The sequence below is a fragment of the Acomys minous genome, assembly GCF_964271855.1.
Source record: "Acomys minous genome assembly, chromosome: 17".
NCBI lineage: Eukaryota > Metazoa > Chordata > Mammalia > Rodentia > Muridae > Acomys > Acomys minous.
The window spans coordinates 7101403-7118343 of NC_140500.1; the positions used below are offsets into that span (position 1 = coordinate 7101403).

Genomic DNA, 16941 nt, shown 5'->3' on the forward strand with positions numbered 1-16941 from the left:
CTCTTCCAGCAACCTTTTGGTGATGGTTTTGTTGCGTGTAGGGGTTGGTTTCCTGAACCTCCTTGTTTGGAAACATCAATGAAAGCTTTCAGCTTGAGACCAAATAACAGACGGCATACCCTAAGCTCTCTGAAGTACTGAAGAAATGATTTTATTGGATTCCACATAGATTTACAAGCCAGTGCACACAGCTCTGGCTCAAAATTTTCATGACTCATTGAGCATAAATGAATTCTAACTTGCACCTAGTCTGTCTGCATTGTCAAGTGTTCCCGGTGTGTGTGAGTGCGTCCTATCTGGCATGAAGGGTGAAAAACAGTCCTGTGGATAGATGGTAGAGTAAGGAAAATAGGACGGGGGAATAGATGCTATGCAGTTTCAATTGAGGTAGGGGTGTAAAAGTCGTCTTTTATTCTGAAGTAATTGTCATCCTGGAGGCTCACTGCCTCCTTCTGCTGACCTAGACCTAGTCCTGGAAGCTTCTAGCCTCCATACAATCTAACCTAGGCCTAGAATGTTTTCAGCCTCTGAGACTTACTCCTGAGTAAGTTCACCCTTTCTAGGTCTTTCTGAACTCTGGCTGGCTGGTTCAACTCAGCTGTTCTGACTCAAACTCCTCTCCAAGCCAACTGACTCAAAATGGCTTCTCTTCCCTTTTGACTTTTTGCTCTGCTTGGCCTCAAACTAACTCTAGCAATCTGGCTCCTTCTCACTCTCTGGCTCTTATGTCTTCCCTCGTGTCTAGCTTGTGCTTACTACAACTGGTCTCTGTAAATCTGCCTCTGAATTCCACAAACTGAGCTGCCACAAACTCAACTCCCCTGCACGGCCTCTCACCTCACAACTGAACTGCCTGGACAGCCCTGGCTAGAACTCAGAGAGATCGGCATGCCTCTGTCTCCTGAGTGCTGAGATTAAAGGCATGTACCACCTTACCTAGGCCTCAGCCTTTCTTTACTTGAAGCTTGCTCTGTACCAGGCTGGCCTTGAACTCAGAGATATGCTTGCCTCTGTCTCCTGGGATTAAAGGTGTTGCCTGTATTCCAGATGGATCACAGAGACCTAGAAGGTCTTTGGATGTGATCTCTTGCCAGAGTAGCCATGTTCTGGATTAAAACTCCTTCACGTAGGGTGATAAATTCAGATTGTGTTTTACGATGTAGAGATATGTGAAAAGGGTGGAGGGCATGCTGAGGGCATGCCTAGGTAATATAGGGTACAAAATAGCAAGCAAGAATTTCATGTTGGTAGTGGGTTCTGGGTACCTTGGGGAAGATCTGTGTGTGTGCGGGGGGGGGGGGGGCGGAGCATGGAATTTTTAGTTGGAGAATGAGTGCCTTGTACCAGGCTTTGTTTTGGAAGAATTAGGATATGAATGACTGTCTGCTATAGGATGAATTAGAGCCATCTATATGTGATCAGTAACTGTGTGTGTGTGTGTCTGTGTGTGTGTGTCTGTGTGTGTGTCTGTGTATGTTATGTCTGCCTGTGTGTGTGTGTGTGTATACTTTTTTGTTTGTTTTTTCAAGACAGGATTTCTCTGTGTAGCCTTGGCTGTCCTACACCCACTTTATAGACCAGGCTGGCCTCGAACTCACAGTGATCCATCTGTCTCTGCTTCCCAAGTGCTGGGATTAAAGGCATGTGCCACCATGCCTGGCTTGTGTGTATACTCTTCATTACCCTAAGGGGAAGAATTCAAGAGTCTCTTCGGAAGTGGATGTTAGGATGATTTGAAAAGAGAATCAAGCGGAAACCAACTCAATATTTCTAGCCCACGATGCCAAGGCACTGTTGATTCGTACAAAACTGAAAGAGTGGCATTGGCCAATTTTTGCCAGATATGACTCCTCAACCATCAGAGTTTATGGAGTGGGCGCCGGTGTTATAAATGAAGAGCCCAGTTGACTGTTGTTCTATAGAATAGGAGAGGAGGCAGTTAAGCTGGGTGTTGGTTGCAGGATGCTGGGCTTTGGGGTGACACTAACACAATGGTTCTCAACCTTCCTAGTGCTGTGACCCTATTACAGCTCATCATGCTATGATCCCCAACCATATCCATTGCTATTTCCTAACTGTAAATCTGCTACTGTTATAAATTGTAATGTAAATATTTTTGAAGATGGGTTTGCTAAAGGGGCTGCAATCCCCGAGTTAAGACTAATACACTAACAGGGAGGTGTGCCTCTCCACATCTCTGAAGAACCTCTCAGTGGTATTTCCAATGAAGGATGTACAAATCCAAGGGCCTAGCAAAGATGAGTGAGCCAGTCCCTCCTGCTTCCAGTTCTACCATGGAGAAAACGCCCTCCTGCTTTTGAAAGGCTGTGTGCTCTTTATCTTTTTTTACACCACAAGGAAAAGAAAAGCTCCATGAATTTTGATGACTTTTGAAATGTAGCCACACACAGGCATGGGGTAAGGTACAGCCTCTCTCATGGTTTTGCCATTCAGGAGGCAGAAATGACGTTAGCAATAAATAACTGGGTGTTGAGTATGAGATGTTCAGTAAGTCTTCTGAATGGTCACATGGAAACAAACCACATGGGGTTGTGTCCTGAGCTAACAGATTAAGTCAAATATGCAAATTTACAAAGTGTTACTTTTTTTTAAATAGTGGTTTGAGTGACAAATTTTAATGGACAAAAGTGGCCAGTATATGATGGGCATGCAAGCGAAAGGTTCCACCGCCTTTGATATGGATGTAGAGGCAGGAGGATTCCTTACAGCTCCCTGGCCAGCCAGCATAGCAAGTCTGAAAGCTCCATGGTCAGTGAGAAGCCCTGTTTTTAAGATTAGGCAAAGAGGGTTTAAGGAAGACACCTAACATCGAGCTTGACCTACACACACACACACACACACACACACACACACACACACACACACACACACACACGTAACCATATGTAAATATTCATATCACTCAATTTCCAAAATTTGCATGCCATGTAGAAAATATAATGCTAACTCCCCTGTTTCAAATCACAACTATGCTTATAAGGAGGAGATTGCACAACTGTTCTGCAAATATTCGAGAGTCAGTACTTACATATCCCTAGAGAAAGTTTGGGGTAATTGTCAAAAAAAAATTCGATAAATATCTGTAATAAGAAGCATTTTTCTTGAAATAAATGAGCTAATTAGTAGGCATTTTTTTTCATCACAAAAATGCTTACACACGCAAGGGAAGAATACAGCTGAAATTTTAATTTGGACTTCCAAGGGCCTCGTCAACTGACTGAAAAGCAAATGTATGGTAGTTTACCTCCTGAAAGGAACTGGGGTTTCTTTGCCTCAACTGTGTCTCTGTTTTCCTGGCCAGTGGGTACAATGCTTGTTAGGGATTTTCTTCTGGGAAATTGTTCATCTTTGGTTTAAGAAATGAAGCAATTGGGTCAGAGATACAGTTATATGCATCTGAGGGATATTGGTAGAGGGTTGGGGCTTAATTGGTGTGTTGCTTCCAATATAATTAGGTCCTTGAACAGGGCATTGCAATTAAATATGTTGAGGAGGGCATAATTAGATGGGTGGATGATAGTGTAATTACATTCATAAGAGGGGGGCTATAATTAGATGTGAGGCAGGGAGGGGATGTGTTTGGATGCTTAGGTTGAGGGTATAATTAACATATGTGCAAGAAATTAAATTATGTGTGTGGGTGAAGTATAATTAAGTGTGAGCATCCATCTCCAGTGGTAGGTAAGGAGATAGAGAAATGCCTGGGCTGGGTGCAGTGAGGTGTGTACTGATGTCCTTACGGTAAAAACCTTGACGTTTTCATCAAGAAAAGTGGGCCTATGTTTTGACATGGTAACTAATGGCAGCTGACTTGGTGGTGACACACTTTTGGGTTATATAAAACATTAGGAAAGTGAAACTTCTACTTGTCTGGCGTGATTTCGGCTCTGCACTTAGCTAGTAGTCACTCTAATAGTCTCATTGATGGCCAGGTGATCTTTCTAGGTTTAATTTGTAACTATGTAAGGAGGTCTTGCACTCTGTTACTATCAAAGAGAAAAGAGATTGAAGGGAAATAGTGGGGTGCACAAACAAATAACAGCAGTAAAACCTCATTGCTCCCACTAACAACAAAAGCAAGAACCCTTCCCTCCAGTTTTATCCCCTTTGCATTGCCAAGTGTGAAAATTAGCACTAACTCTTAACTAAAACAGTCTCACTTGAAGATACATATACATAATGAATCCAATAAACCTTAGCTATGGTAGCTTAGTTATTTCAAAGTTCTAAAGCACATTTGTTCCTAAATAGTTATGATATCCATCCTACAAACGGGCAACAAAGAAAAGGGTATGAACTATCATTAAAAGGGGAACCAGAGAGTGATGTAGGTAGCTAGTAGAGGAGTCAATAGCAGGAAAAAAATTGTCCACTTACAGAAGAGTATGACATCGAAGCAAGAAAGTACAGTGAGATTCTCACACTCAGACCTATCCTATAAGAAATGTAAAACAACGGAAGCCAAGTGTAGGATCACACCTACTATCTTAACAACTTGGAAAGCTGAGGCAGGAGGATCAGGAGTTCAGGCTGGTGCCATCGCTTTGTTAAAGCCTGGCTTACATTCACCTAGATAAGAACACTAGGAACTGTGTACATCCCAGCTTGCCTAACAGCCCCAGCCCATAATAGATGCTTACCAATGGTTGTTGAATAAACAAAGAAGTTGGTTACCAGAGCTAAGAAGAGTCCCTGATGGTGCAGTGTGTGGAGGATGGTAAGGCCTGGGGGCCTCTCAGGCGAGACCCTGACAGCTTTACAAATCAGCCTTCCTCTTAGCCAGCGATAGGACTTGCTGCTCAGGTTTGAAGACTGACTGGTCTATCTGCTGCGTCAAAAGGAAATTCCATTTGCAGGCCAGAAGGTACAGGAAAAGGGTCATTTGTATTCACTGTAGTGAATTAAATGACAATGCCCCCTCCCTCCCCTTCCCGCACCCCCAATCCCCCCTCCACCCCTGTCCCTGTGTGGCCTAGCCATTTGGACACTTCATCTCCAGTTGGCGGCATGTCTGGAGATAGCTGGAAGATGGCATCACTGGAGGCCAGCTTGTATGTTCACAGCCTTTCTCTGCTTGCTGTTTTCTGTGTCTGCCCCATGCTCGTATTTGAAGACTTTTATCCCTCTGAAACCCTAACTCTGAGTAAATTTTTTTCTCCATAAGTTGCATTTGGTCATGGTGTTTTATCACAGAAAAGTACCTAAAATGCCCAGGCAGCAATTTGTGGACACACTGCCGATGGCTCTGTTCAGGGTTTGACTGGATAGAGAAGGCCAAACAAGCAGATGATAAGCCATGGCTCCATAAAAAAAACTTACATTTTAAATCTCACAGTTTAAAAAAAAAATAAGTGTAGTAGATACACCCCTAAAGAGAGCAATGGATTGAAAATACGGTTTTGTTCAAAATCTATGTGACTCTTCCAAACTGAAACGACCTCACACAAAGATGAACTACATATTATAGCAGCATTTTAGCTATAAATACACTGATTGCCTAAGCTACTTTCTCCTTGCTGTGAGAAAAAAAAAAACCTTAAAAAATAGCTTAAGGGTACACCTGAGCTGGGGTCCTAGATCCAATCCTTGCATGGTCCTTGGCTGGTACATCAGTCTCTACTGGGACCCCTGGGCCCAGAATTGTTGCCTCTGTTGGTCTTCTTGCTGGGTCCTTCTATCCCCCCACTCTTCCATAAGACTGCCTAGGCTTTCCTCGAAGTTTGGCTGTGGGACTCAGCTTCAGGTACAGCCAATAGATAGCTCAGTCTCCACAGGGTCCCCTAGTAGGGGGAGCCGGGGTTTTCCCTGCCATGGACTCTGTGCCTGCTCTTTGATCACTTCCCCTTGTTGAGGAGGTGCCTTACCATGCTACAGAGGAAGAGGATGCAGGCAGCCCTGATGAGACTTGGTAGGCTGGGGTGAGTTGATAGGGGAGAAGGGCTCCCCCTCTTTGAGGACTAGGGGAGGGGAATAGGAGCGAAGAGGGAGGGAGGATGAGACTGGAAGGAGATGAAGGAGGTGTCTACGAGATTGGGATGTAAAGTGAATACATTTTTAAAAAGAAAAAGTAGCTTAAGGGAGAAGCAGTTCATTTTGGCCCTCGTTTCCTGAGGGGCACAGTCTGTCATGAGGACCACATGACAGCAACAGGGGAGGTACAGGGAGGAGCAGGCAGCTGGCTGATCACATTGAATCCCCACTGGGAAGAGCAAAGAGGAAGTAGAGCTAGGTGATAAAGACTCAAGGCCCGCCCCCCAGGGACTCACACTTTCTCCAGTGAGGCTCCACCTCCTAAAGGTCCCATCACCTTCCCAAAGAGCACCACCAGCTGGGGATCAAGCTCGTGAGCCCATGGGGGAGTTTCACACCCAGCCCAACACGGAAATAATGTGCTCTGTGAAGGAATTTAACTTTATGTATAGTAATGTTGATTCCACATAAATAAAGGCACCACAATGTACCCATGTCATATAAGTATATTGAACGTCATAGTTTCCTGGTGATGTTCAATGACTTCACCCTCATTTAATTTTCATAATCATTCTGGGAGAGGGATTGGAGGGTGACCATCACATTTGCTTTCCAATGGGGCACTGAGAAGCTGAGGTGACTGGGAAAAGACACTCTAAATCAATTGACCTCATCACTGTATTTCATCTATCTAATATGGCCTAATCGATCCTTTCATTTAAAGTAATAGTTGTTATTCATATGAGAAAGGGTGTGTTGTTTTAATTGAGAATTCTAGATCTTTCTATTTTATCAATAAAGATTCAGTGGTCAGATGTTATGGAGAAAACCCTGCTAGCTCAGAAGCAGAGAGAGCACCAGCTGACCTTCCTACTCAGCTCACATCCCAATGAAGAAGGCCCAAAAAGCTCACTAGCTCAGCTGGCAGCTCAGGAGGAAAAGGCCAAAAAACCCTAAGGCCAAAGGCTTGCTAGCTCAAGGTCCCCAAAAGAAACAAAGCCAAGAAGCTGAGGAACTCCAAAGCTAGAGAGCTAAGAGCCAAAGAGCGAATGCTAAAATCCCAAGAGCTAAAAGCGCCAAAGACCTCTTCTACTTCCACCCACTGTGCTAAATACCTCTCAACTCAGTCCCTCCTCTTTAATCCCTGTCAGCTGGTTTCCTGCTCTGCCTCTTGATCTAGGGTTAACTTCATTAAATCCTGTGTACAAGTAGCTCTTGGATTAAAGGTGTGTGTAAGGCTGGCTGAACCCACCTTAATCACCTGTTTACAATAAACAGAAAACTCTTGGATTAAAGGTATGCTCAGGCACAAGAAACAGGGACTTAACAGTTCACAATCTCAGGGACCACACTGAAATAAAACATCTTGCAACAAGGGTGTGATAGCTTACCACCATACTCAGATATAGCAAATGTGCAAGGAGATTTATCAGAAAACACAGCATGGAAGGGCTTGAAAAGGACACTCCCTCAAAAATCATAAGATTCACATGATTTGTAACATGTAACATTTGTTGGAAGGAGATTCCTTGCTACACACCATTCTCGTCAGCACCGACAATTGCTAAGTGCCCTGAACCTAAGATAGACTAAGGATATTATTATCTCGCTTAGCTAGATGACCACCCACAGTATTTTCTCAATTAGGTTTTTTGTGCTGGAAGCCTTAGTGCAGTGTTACTATTGGCTGGTGTATTAGTGTTGCCAGCACTTGAGAGCACTTACTGAAATGAAATGAATTTCTTCTGTGAAGCCAGCAGTTAAGAAAATGAAGGAGCAAGGAAATGTCAGATGAAAGAGAGAAATAACTACGTTCCCCCTAAATCCTAAGGTTTTACTTGAGGTCTTTGGGAGATGGTGCTCACTAGGGGTGTAGACACGTTTTACTTAATTTTTCTGCTAATAAAGTGGATCTTCGTTCTTAAGGCAGAATTAGACAGTTAAACAAGTCACTTCTTTATCTTGCCCCATGAAAGCCCTTGGAATTTAGAATTGACAAGGCTTAGACAAGTCTATGAACTCTGCTAGGAGTAGGCAAGAACTGGAAACAGGGAGGGAGGTGAGTGGCAGGCCACTGTGTCCATGGCGTAGAGGCTGGTCTGTGTCTATGAGGGCAGAGGCTGGTATGTGCCCATGGTGTAGAGGCTGGTATGTGCCCATGACATAGAGGCTGGTCTGTGTCTCATGGCACCCTGAATGGTCTGACCTCCCCCATGGAGTTAGAAAGCACAGCATAGAGGCATGTGCCATCTGCTTCACCATCCCATAGCCTGGTAATTTGGGAGCTAGAGATCAGCCCGTGTCCTCCAGGTCTATGTTGCTGCTTCTAGACTTGTCCAGGACCCAGATTCTTGCCTGAAAACCTGAAGAAGCCAGCACTCTGTGTTCAAGGTTTCCCCTTTAACAAGTAAGGGGCTTGGGGCTTGTGTTTATAAATCCTGCTATTAGTGCAGAATACCTGGAGTTTTCTCTGGTGTATTTATTAATGTATGACTATGTGCGACCCTGATAGCATGTGTTTACATATCCATCTAAACAGATATACGTTTATATACATCCAACTCAATAGATTCATGTCGACTCTCATTCTTACGGCTGAACCTTCTTTGGTCAGGGACACCTGTGGCCTTCGTGTTGCCCAGTCCAGTGGCAGTTGTTAGCTGCTTCTACCCTTCCTGCTTTAGGAGCGCTTGATGCATTTTTCCTCCTCCTCAGTTACTTATCTCCTTTCATGTGGTTCCCTCTTCTCACTTCCATTCTGCACTCTGGGCTTTTGAATGTAAATACCTAATCTGTCTCCATTTTTTTTTTAATCCCACACAGACCAGTTCTCTGACTGCTCAGTCACCTCCTGGATGAGACCATGGGGGTGCCACGTGATGGTCTCAAGACTGAGCTTTTAATCAGCCACTCAGACACACTTCTGCTGTGGTCTTCTATAGCTCAGGAACAGCTGGTCATCTGTTGAAGACAAAGCTCCTGGCACCATTTTTTTCTCTCTTTCTCTGTTTCTTTTCTTTCTGCGCACCAGCAAATCTGTTTGGTACTTCCTCCAGGATCCTTACAAACTCTGATCACTTTCCCCACTCCTGTCACCCTCTTTCTGGGTCACTACAGTCCCTGGGCTGGAAAATCTATCACACCAGACTCCTCCCTCACCTTTCTGCCTGCCCAGACTCTGCTTAGCTTGCTTGCACTCCAGCACAGGTCATAATGCCACGCCCACCCCCCATTTCCAATGCCACGCCCACCCCCCATTTCCAATGCCACGCCCACCCCCATTGACTTGGTTCTCATCTTAGAATTAAAATCAATGTCTTTGTGATACCTTGCATGGCCTCCCTCACCAACCTCCCATTCACTTCCTACCAATCTTTGCTCTGTCCCTCTCCTGCTGACTCACCTACTGACAAAAGAGATGCTGCCCCTCCATCTCGCCCCAGGAAATGGTCCCTCCTCAAGGTCTTTGTACCCGTGGCCCCTAGACATACCCACGTTCTCTTTAGTCATCTGCTATGGGCTTCCTGTGCACCGTGGCAGGTCACTCTGTTGGCCTTGCTGTTCCTCTCAGGAAGTCTTTGGACTCTCTTGTATCAATCCTGTTTCTCTCAACAGACCACCTCACCATTTATCTTATTTTTTACTGTTGGGGACAATAGGCCATATGGCCAATGTTCATCCATCTTGTCAGAGTCTGCACCTTTAAGTCTCTGTTTTTCCCGAAGCTTGCCTTTCCCCAGAAACTAGATGGCCCTGTTGTGGGTCAGCAGTTAGACTAAAGACAGATAGAGATGGAGCAACCCTGTTACGGTTTAACAGTTAGACTAGACAAAGATGGAGCCAGATACCCTGTGTGGCAGGACCTTATGACCCTGCCTGGAATTCCCTATGTTTTGAGAAAGGCCTGCAGTTGGGTTGCTATAGCAATATGCTTCCCTGTCTTCTGACTTATAAAAGCTGCTGCCTGACTAGTAAAGTTTGAGAGTTTGATCAATCAGACTTGCTCTCCTTCTTTGTGTCTTGCATTTTCCACAGGTGAACTTCCTCCGGAGTTTTAGTCGAGGGCCGCAGGCCAGGGCAGTTTTACCCCGCCCGCCCCCATTTCTTTACCCTTCTCTATTTTCTGCAGTAGAGTGTGAGTGCCAAGGGACCATGAGTTTTTACTTTGCCCCCACCACTCATATGTCACAACAAACACTTATGGAATATACAAGCAAGCCAATGTGATCCTCGGTGTCTCTCTCTCCATCTCTCTGTTTATAGAGATCGCTGCTATTCAAGTGCTGATTCCAAATGTTCCTCTTAGGGATGACTAAGAAAAATACGTATTGTTCTGAGTGTGTTCTCAGTGAAGCTGTCAGATGCTTTCTGTTGCCTTTCTCTCCTTGTGCATGCCACTCTGGAGTTTATTGGGCTGGTCTCTGCTGTGGTACTGCAGGCAGATTCTTTTCTCCCTGTGGGCAAATGCTTAGACATTACATTTCAGACGACACATATTTATCACCACTATTTACATAGCTCTGGCTGTTCGTTTTACTATTAGAAATCAAGGGAATAAAATCTTTTCACACTGCACAAAGTGCTCCCTTCAGCTACCAGTGAAAGCAGAGACTTTTGGGAGAATTTTTCCTGGTCGAGTTATTACTTCATGTTTAGGCAATGGCTTTCCAGTGTATATTCATGAACTAATTCCATTAGTCTGTTATTTGCACATGATTCACCCAGCATGGCTTCTCACTGGGACAGTTGTGGTTTTACAAGGTCCTTCCCCTAAGAACTCTAACAACTGTGCTCTGTTCCAGTGGCTTTAAGGAGCCTGGATACCTGGGAGTTCTTGCTGACCCAGCTAGAAGAGGCCACATGATCATCTCACTCTCAGGAACTAGTGCTGGTTTCCCATAGTCCCTGACACTAAAATAGCTCTCCAGAGAGAACTGGGGCACACAGAACATTTTCTTTGTAGTCTAACTTGATATTTGCAGGAGAAAGTCACATGCTGTCTGGTTGGACACAAGTCCTTAATGGCTCCTGAATTCCACACAGAAGCACACCTAGTGTGCTCTTTCACTTACAAGCAGTGCATTTTCTTCCAGAAAATACTATTGCCTTTGTTTATATATTGTGTGTGTGTGTGTGTGTGTGTGTGTGTGTGTGTGTGTGCGTGTGTACACCTGAAAGCCAAAGGTCAACATTAGGTGTCTTTATCAACTGATTTCCATCTTATTTCTTGGGGAAGGGCCTTGCACGCATCCTGGAGCTGATGATTCTGCAGGACTGGCTGCACCAGTGATCACTGGCATCTCCTTGTATTCACCCCTGCCCCCATGCTGAGGTTCCAAGCACACACAGTCACATTAGCTTTTTCCTACCAGTTGTACGGCTCACACTCCGGTGCTCATGTTTGCTAGGCAAGCAGTTTACTAACTGAATGATCCCCTGGCCCTCAGCTTATTCAAGCAACGAAGCTCTGTCTGTTGGGGTGCTGGGGTGCACTACCGTCTACTTCTTCTTGGCCCCACATGGTGCTTGCTGAGGCTTTCTCTTCAGCAAAGTCAGCAACTTTGTGCACAGGTTAGTTTGTAGCCGAGGTTCACACTCTCATCACTCCATTCTCTCTCCAGACCCCACACTGTGAGTCTTGATGCCTCAGACTTCTGTGTTCTTCTGCTGTTCCTAGCAGTTAACAGAAGAAATGCCCAGAAGCCTTTGGGGGTAGTAAATGGATGATGGCGTCGTTGCAATCACACAAGAGAACAGAATTCCTTTGGCTTTATTTCCTGTTTAATGACTTTAGAAACCCATGTTTAGTTTGGACTTTTCTGTTTCCCCTAGCAAACATCCTGTGCTATGTGCTCAGCCAATTTGAGAAAGGGGGAAAAAAGTTGTTATATTTACATATATTTTAGGGACTTTTTGTTGTTGTTTCTGTTTTGTTTTATCCTTTTGTTTTTTTAAACCCTAAAGGAACAGGCCAGTTTGTTCCCCCCAAGCATCAATGACATCCTTCTTTCCAAGATCTTTTTGCCCTGCTGGGACTTCCTTCAAATTGCTTAGGTCTGCTGTCAATAATGATTTCAGAGCGGTTGTATGTTCTGTGCAGTGAAAACCCGCCTTGTTTTCTGTTGCTAGGCAACCCCCTTCCAGCTGCCGTTGAGGACTTGTGCGGTGGTGGGAAACGGTGGCATTCTGAAGAGGAGTGGCTGTGGTCGTCAAATAGATGAAGCAAGTTTTGTCATGCGGTAAGAGAGAGCATCCACAGTGTGGCCTCTGACTTCTCTTTTTCCCACCCCTCCTGTAAGCACGGGCGCCATTCAGACCTAGTGGCTGGTGCTCATTTCCTTTACCTGTCTTTAGCATCCTTTCAAGCCCTGGACAAGTGAGGCTAAGGGTGCACTAAGGGGAGCCAGGGAACTTTCCCCAAGGAAGCTAGATCAAAGCCCAGAAGGCCGGTAGCAGAGATGCCACAGCTCTGCTGCTAATGAAGGCAGCAGGGAGACATGTACCAGCTCAGATCTCTTCTGAGATTATACAGTTGGGTGATTAAGGCCTTGGACGTTGCTCTTTCCTCAGGGCTAACTCCGTATGAATAAACATTCTGGTCATTGTAAGTGTACTTTTTCTTCTTAGCTTTCCACAGAAGCTTTTGAAAGGAGCCAGTGGGATCTAAAGACGGGGGAATTTGGTCTGTGTGTGACTGAAACTGGCGAGAATGGTCAGGGAGGGAACTTAACACACAAAGGAAGCCTGGTCAAGGGAGTGAGCAGCATAGGCAAGTGAGGAGACAGGCATGAGTTTTTGTGGAGGATGAGAGGCTGTCGGGGCAATGGTCAAATTGGCTCAGCTTCGCCAAGGGACACACTTTCAGACTGGAGACTGCCAGCCTGTGCTGGGTGAATCTGACAAACGTTGCTGAAGAGACAGCCATCGCTGGTGCCGATGGAGGCTGTCTAGCTAAGAAGGAAAGAAGGAAGGTGGGGTGTGTAAAGAGGTGAGGTGACACACCCTGAGGCCTGGTCACGCTAGGCTTTGCAGTGAGAGGTATGATAGAGTAAGGAACAGAGCCAGGTGACAGGGACGTTCAGGGTGGTGGCAGTGAGGAGACTATAGAGTAACTAATGAGCTCAAGGGTAAGCACAGCCCTGGAGTACAGAGTTCAGCGGAAAAGTAGAAGATGCTTCACTGAGGAAGTGAAGGAGCATTGAGAGGTTGAGAGAACCAGGTGAACCCCCAAATTTCAAAGACAGGGGAATGACTCTGAGCCAGGAACTCAAGGATTCTGTAACCACGAGGCGTGTAAGTTCGATCCCTGGCACCTACCTAAAAATCGAGGCATAGTTACAATTCCAGAGCTAAGAAGGCGGAGCCTGGAGGATGCCTTGGGCTGATAGAGCAGCCAGCCTAGCTGAATTGATGAGCCTTAGGTTCAGTGAGAGACCCTGCCTCAAAATATATGATGGAGGGTAGCTGCAGAAAACACTGTTGTAGACTTTTAATCTATACACACACACACACACACACACACACACACACAGAGGATAGGGATGGGGCTCTAAGAATTCTAATCCAAACTGGAGCTCTGAAAGCATTTCAGATGGAGGCATTTTCTAGAGAACTCCACAAACCCTCACAGCGGAGAGTTGCTTTGCCATCAAGACATGTTCTCACTTGGTGAAACTTATAGTAGCAGAGATGAGGGGCGTGGGTGTTGAGTGTGGTAAGGGTGTGGAGTGTGAAGTGTAGAGTGTGGTAAGGGTGTGGGGTGTGGAGTGTAAAGTGTGGTAAGGGTGTGGGCTGCGGGTGAGGGAGCGGGAGCGCCCTGCCTTCGAGCATACTTCAAAACAATTTTCCCACAGAATGATTGTCTTCTCCTCTTCACTGTTGGTGATTTTCTTTTAATCTTCGCAATGTGCGCAAGCAATAGAGAAGGAGTGGGGGAGAACTTTCCCTTTAAGGCAGTGTAGCCCTTGATGCGGGAGAGGCCCTGTTCTTAGCTGATGCACCGGGTTTAACACATGCTAAAGTGGAGAGAGGTTCATGGAGCCACCGTGAGGACAGCTCAGGATGTCCTCCAGGCCTGCCCTTCAGCCATTCCAAAATGATTTTTGCATAGATGTTATAGAAACATACACTTCAAAATCCTAAAAGCCAAGATCCCATTTTTTACAATGTACACTTATTCTTTAAGCAACACTTCAAAAATCATCCTCTGGGGCTGGGCATGTAGCTCAGTGGGCTGTAGTCCCAGCATTTGGGAGGTGAATCAGAAGTTTAGGGTCACTCTGGCTACACCATGAGTCTGAGGCAATCCTGGCCTACAGGAGACTCTGTCACACAGCAACAAACTCTTGAATCCAGTTTCCCTAGAACAGTTACAAGGCAGAAATAATAATGATTCATATTAAGGACAGGCTGCATGGGTCACAGTCACAGTGTGGTGCAGAAGACTGTTCTGCATACACACACACACACACATATACATAAATACACACAGACACATACACAGACACTCACACAGACACTCACACATACACACAAACACACATGTACACAGACACACATACACACATATACATGCAAACACACAGACACACACATACACAAACATATACACACACACAGACACTCACACATATACATAAATACATACACAGACACATACACAGAAACTCACACATATACACAAACACACATGTACACATATACACACATTCACACTATACATAGACACACACACAGACACACAAGAGACACAGACACTTACACATACACACAGACACAGATACATACACACAGACACACAGACAGACAGACAGACAGACTCTCTCTCTCTCTTTCTCTCTCTCTCTCTCTCTCTCTCTCTCTCTCTCCCTCCCCCCCTCATATCCAGCATGCCCACCCCTGGTCCATCCTACTCACCAATTCACAGAATTTCTCACTCTTCTGTGTCTTTCAGGATTGTAAGTTTTACCAATATGGAGACAGTAACATCTCTCAATTGTGCCAACAAGCAATAATGGGAAGTTTGAGACACTTTACACAATTATGCCTTATTAGAAACAGCTTGGCTGTATTGGATGGGCCTTTTATGTAAATCCATGTAATTATCAATTTAGAAACTGAGGAGCTAAAATCATAGTGTGCCTTTCCTAAGAAAAGAGATACAGAACATGCCTCTGTTGTTTGAGCTGGAAGAGATGATTTGCCCAGAACAGAAGGCAGACATTTCACCAATGTGCACTGTCATCGGTTTTCAGAGAGCCACATGTAAAACCTCTTTTGCTATAAGCAACCCTCCCCCTCATTACAGGAAAACAAATGGCTCTTCAAATTTTATTGTTGTTTTGGTTTTGGGCTTATTTGTTGACATAATGTTTTACTCTGTGGTAGAAGAAATAAATGAATCCAGGCATATGAGAACAGAAGAAAGCTAAATATTTATACATGAAAACTAATTTACTGTTGACAAAGCAGGCTCCGAGGACTCCCTAGCAAAGCTTGGAACCTACAGTTGACTCTTAGATGTTAACAAGGTTAGTCAAGATCAAAACTTCCTTAAGAGGCACATCCAAATTTTGGCTTGTTGTTTTATTTAGGAAGCCATCTTGTCTTTGCAAAGATCACATAAATCAAAGAGTCACAATCTGATGCATACTGTGGTCTGACAGGCCGATACTGATGTCTGAGATGCTTCCACAAGACTCCTTAGGGAGCCACATGGTGTGTGATGTCACCAAGAGCTTGTAGATGCCTCAAGAGTGGGCTTTGTGGCCAGCTCCTCCCCTGTTTTCCACAGTGCCCACTGTTTGCTCTCAATGAACTTTCAACAAGTCACTAGCTGGCTGGCTGACCTGTGTGTGGTTTCCAGAAAAATCAAGGTTTTTTTTATTACCCACAAGCAGATGAAAGGAAGATTTTAAGTCAACATGGAGACGTTCCTGCCCCAGGGGTCTAGTGTGGTGGGAGTCACCGGGCTCCAAAGGGAGACAAGCTAGGCATGAAGCAGATCAGCTGACAGGTGTGTGAGCAATTCCATCTCTCAGGGCACATTGGTCAGGAAAACAGAGCAGTTCACAGAGACCATAATATTTATAAAAAACATATTTTTCTATCATAAATGATGCATGTTAAACATGCCTTGGTGTGTCAGGGATCAAGTCAGACGTGTGGCTGGAGAGGAGAGAACTTATAGTGTACATACAAAATCAGATTTCCGACATGTTAGTTTTGAGTTATTTCTGTCTGTCTTTCTTTCTGTCTGTCTTTTCTCTTCCTTCCTTCCTTCCTTCCTTCCTTCCATCCCTCCTTCCTTCCAGCATCAAAATAGAGACTTTTAGCTGAGGTCTCTTTGTCTTTACTGTGGCCCAGGAAGGAAGGCAAAGTCATTATCCTCGTTTCAGGGCATGGAGGAACTACAGCCAGGGGAATGCATGAACCTCCTGATGCCCACAGGCAGAAAGCCAGGGCTGTGGGTGTGAAATAGCCATGTTTCCTACTTTATGCATCATTACCAAGGGGGACAACTAGAGTATGGATGGAGTTTGGGGGTACGAGCGGGGCAGCTGCTTTCTTTCATGGAGAACACGTCAAATCCAGGCTGGGAAGACGGCTCAGTTGGTAAAGTGTCAGCCGTATAAGCCCATGTGTCTGAGTTCCACCCCATCTCCCGTGCTCAAGCAAAAGCCAGGCATGGTAGCATAAGTTTATAAACCCAGTGCCGTGGAAACGGAGGCAGGAGGATGCTTAGAGCTCACTGTCTAGCTAGTGCAGTTAAATCCGTGCGCCCTAGAGTCACTAAAAGCCCTTTGTCTCAAAAAATAAGGTGGAAAGTGATTGAGGAAGATAGTTAATGTTGACTTCTGGCCCTGCTTGTGTGTGCACTTGTGAACATGCATGTGCGCACACACCACATACACACACACACACACACACACACACACACACACACACACA

At 45.1% G+C, this 16941-nt stretch overlaps 1 protein-coding gene across 1 annotated transcript in view; it reads left to right on the forward strand.

Moving 5' to 3' along the window:
• Nucleotides 1-16941, forward strand: part of ST8SIA1 (ST8 alpha-N-acetyl-neuraminide alpha-2,8-sialyltransferase 1) — a 126158-nt gene that overhangs the window by 66304 nt on the left and 42913 nt on the right. The window contains exon 3 of the mRNA XM_084765855.1: nucleotides 12121-12230. Coding sequence (XP_084621981.1) covers nucleotides 12121-12230 — 110 coding nt within the window. The remainder of the gene's footprint in view (nucleotides 1-12120; nucleotides 12231-16941) is intronic.